Raw genomic sequence first — 3,039 nt, forward strand, 5'->3', positions numbered from 1 at the left:
GTGCATCCTTGAATTTGGTTTCGTAGACCACTTAAAATGGCTTCTTATCAAATAGTGCACTATGTAAAGATATAGGGGGCTATCTCGGACACAGCCAGGGGTGTTCGGTAGAGAGTCATCTATAGAAAAAATTAAATTAAATAGTAAAACAATGAAAAACCTTGACTCCTGTAGCCAGGTCAGCTGAGCAGATGAGCTCTGTCATACTCAAACTCTTAGCTATGAAACCTTTTTGTTTCTCCTTCACCTACGAAACAACACAAGAACACAAAACAACACATTTACATGTATAAATTAGGCCAAAAGCTATACATTTTATCAGTATGTGTGTAAACTGGGTTCAAACCCATGACCTTTGCACCACCTATGCAATGCTTTGCCAACTGTGCTACAGAAGGTTTATTGCACTCAACAAACTAACAGAAATCTAATGATAGTACCTAGATTTATTTCTTACACATGTATTGCGGTGGTACCGTGGTATGCTTTAAAGTTACATGCTAATATACCATGGTGGATGAGCATGTTTATCATTTAGTAAAACAATGCAACCAATGTTTAAAGTCATGTAAGAGAGTTAATGTACTTGATTTTTAAGGTGTTCCTTCATCAGTGGCAGTCTGAGGATATGACGTAGTCTATCTGCAGTCAAGTCTCTATGCTGATCCAGAGTCAGTTCATAACTGCAGATAAAAATGAGTTTGACATGAGAAAAATGGCTTCATTTACAAACACCAAGTGAGGTAAACCGCTTTCAGTTCATCAAAACTGTCATTCACACACTCATTACATAACAACCCGTGCAATGAAAAAGCATCACTAATTACCATAAATGTTTAAACCAAGAGCTTTAATAGATGTGATCACATATTTCATTGATAACACTACTGTTTGATCTGTCAATCACATGTTCCTACCTGCTGCAGTGAAACAGTTCACATTTTGATATCGCTTCGCGTAATACATCTTTAATTTCCCAGTAATCGCCATCCAGATATCTGAGCAGGCTGCTTGTAGAGCGCATTTGATCCATAGATGATAAAGTTGATGGTGATGATAACATAATTTCTCTGTGCTTGCTGCACGTAGCTATTTCGCTTTGACTGTAACTGTAGCGCTTCACTTCCGGGTTTCGGTGACGTCACCGCGCTGAGGCGCAACACGACCAGAAACTTAAAGATACACGTCATAATAATATACTTTTGGTCTCTGTGAAAAATAAATCTTTTATTTTTCGCCTTCTTCAATATATCTTGCTTTATGAAGTAATATTTGAATGTATGTCTATTAAAATATTGTAATACTTAATTTGTTTAATTAAAATAAGATTAAAAACAGGTTTTATGTGACACAGCATTAATACAAAATAAATTACAAGTGTTTAAAGCTGAAATATTATAAAATTAGATAATTATTAAGTACATTTATGTGAAGTTTAAGCTCAAAATATAATTCTCTCTCTCTCTCTCTCTCTCTCTCTCTCTCTCTCTCTCTCTCTCTCTCTCTCTCTCTCTCTCTCTCTCTCACATGCTTGCAGAAAATGGTTTGCCAAAACTAAGTTACTGGGTTGTTCTTTTTCACTTTTTCTAGGTTGATAGAAGCACTAGTGACCCAATTATAGCACTTAAAGATAGAAAAAGTCTGATTTTTATGAAATGTCCTGTTTGTGCTAAATTTCAAAGTAAAAGGGCGATATATCATGAAAATTTGACTTTTCCATTGGTTCCCCAGTGCTTCTATCAATCTAGACCAGGGATGGGCAACTTCGGTCCTGGAGGACCGGTGTCCTGCAGAGTTTAGCTCCTACCATAATTAAACACACCTGAATCAGCCAATTAAGGTCTTACTAGGCATACTAGAAACTTTTCGGCAGGTGTGCTGTAGCAAGTTCGGAACTAAACTCTCCAGAACCGAAGTTGCCCATCCCTGACCTAGACAATGTGAAAATAAGTTTGGATAAACTATTCTCTGCAAGTATGTGAAAAAAGGTTATTGAAATTTGGCTCCACTTGTGATGTCACAAGGGGATCTTATTATAATAATACCGCCCCTTAAGCTGCCCTATCCAACCATGGCACTCCCATTTAGTGGAGAGAGAGAGAGAGAGAGAGAGAGAGAGAGAGAGAGATAATAATTGACAGCACAACTGAGTTTAAGTTCAACAAATCACCATTATGGTGAACAGTGTTTGCACTTCATCAGCTCATTTGCATTTAAAGGGACACACCCAGAAACAACACATTTTTGCTCACACCTGCCCATTTTAACATGCTGTAATAAAATATCTATATGGTATTTTGAGTTTCACATATGTACTCTGGGGACTCACATTTTTCTTTTGAAATGTCCTCTTTAAAGTTGAGTGTGAGATATTTCATATAAAGCCGATAGCAGAAAGAAAGAAATATAAAATGAATCAATCATGTGATTATTTTAATAAATATAATAAAGTTTGTGTCAATAATGGTGCCGTTGAATACAGTGAAAGGAAGTTTTTCTTTGAGAATTTCATTTCATCCTTTCAAGGTTAGATTGGCACTCCGCCGCTGCTTATCAATGGCACAGCAGGCGATGGAGCAGACAGAAATAAATTATTGGCTGCTTAACACAGGTCATCGTGGCCTTACAAAAACATAACAGTTATTGCATGGATATTTTTGGTAAGACGTTTACATCGTACCCAAGAAACTTTGTATGCACTACCATCTTATCACATACCGTTCATCTCATCTTATCCATCCATCTGTCTGCCTGTCTGTCTACCCTTTAAAAAATGCTGGGTTATTTTCAATCCAACGGGCCAAAAGGGGACGAACCCAGCCGTTAGGTTTTAATTTAACATATGCTGGGTTTCATCCCAAAATGTTCTGGGTTGTTTTAACTCTTCGTCCCGTTTAGACTCACACTGGGTTAAAAATAACCCAGAATTGTTAAGAGTGTATAATTGTCTATCTATCCACCTGTATGTCTGTCTATCAAAAATATACATGATACGTCATGCTTTAAAGAGTAAGCACCGTGTGTGTGCGTAGCCTACTG

General features: G+C 37.1%; 1 protein-coding gene across 1 annotated transcript in view; it reads right to left on the reverse strand.

The window, feature by feature from the left end:
• acoxl (acyl-CoA oxidase-like) overlaps nt 1-1,130 on the reverse strand; it is a 53,658-nt gene extending 52,528 nt beyond the window's left edge. The window contains exons 1-3 of the mRNA XM_065296178.1: nt 918-1,130; nt 587-683; nt 161-247 (exon numbers count right to left, since the gene is read on the reverse strand). Of these exons, the coding sequence (XP_065152250.1) occupies nt 161-247; nt 587-683; nt 918-1,063 (330 nt within the window). The 5' untranslated portion in view covers nt 1,064-1,130. The remainder of the gene's footprint in view (nt 1-160; nt 248-586; nt 684-917) is intronic.
• Between the last annotated feature and the right edge of the window lie 1,909 nt (nt 1,131-3,039).

The sequence above is a fragment of the Paramisgurnus dabryanus genome, chromosome 20, assembly GCF_030506205.2.
Source record: "Paramisgurnus dabryanus chromosome 20, PD_genome_1.1, whole genome shotgun sequence".
Classification (NCBI taxonomy): domain Eukaryota; kingdom Metazoa; phylum Chordata; class Actinopteri; order Cypriniformes; family Cobitidae; genus Paramisgurnus; species Paramisgurnus dabryanus.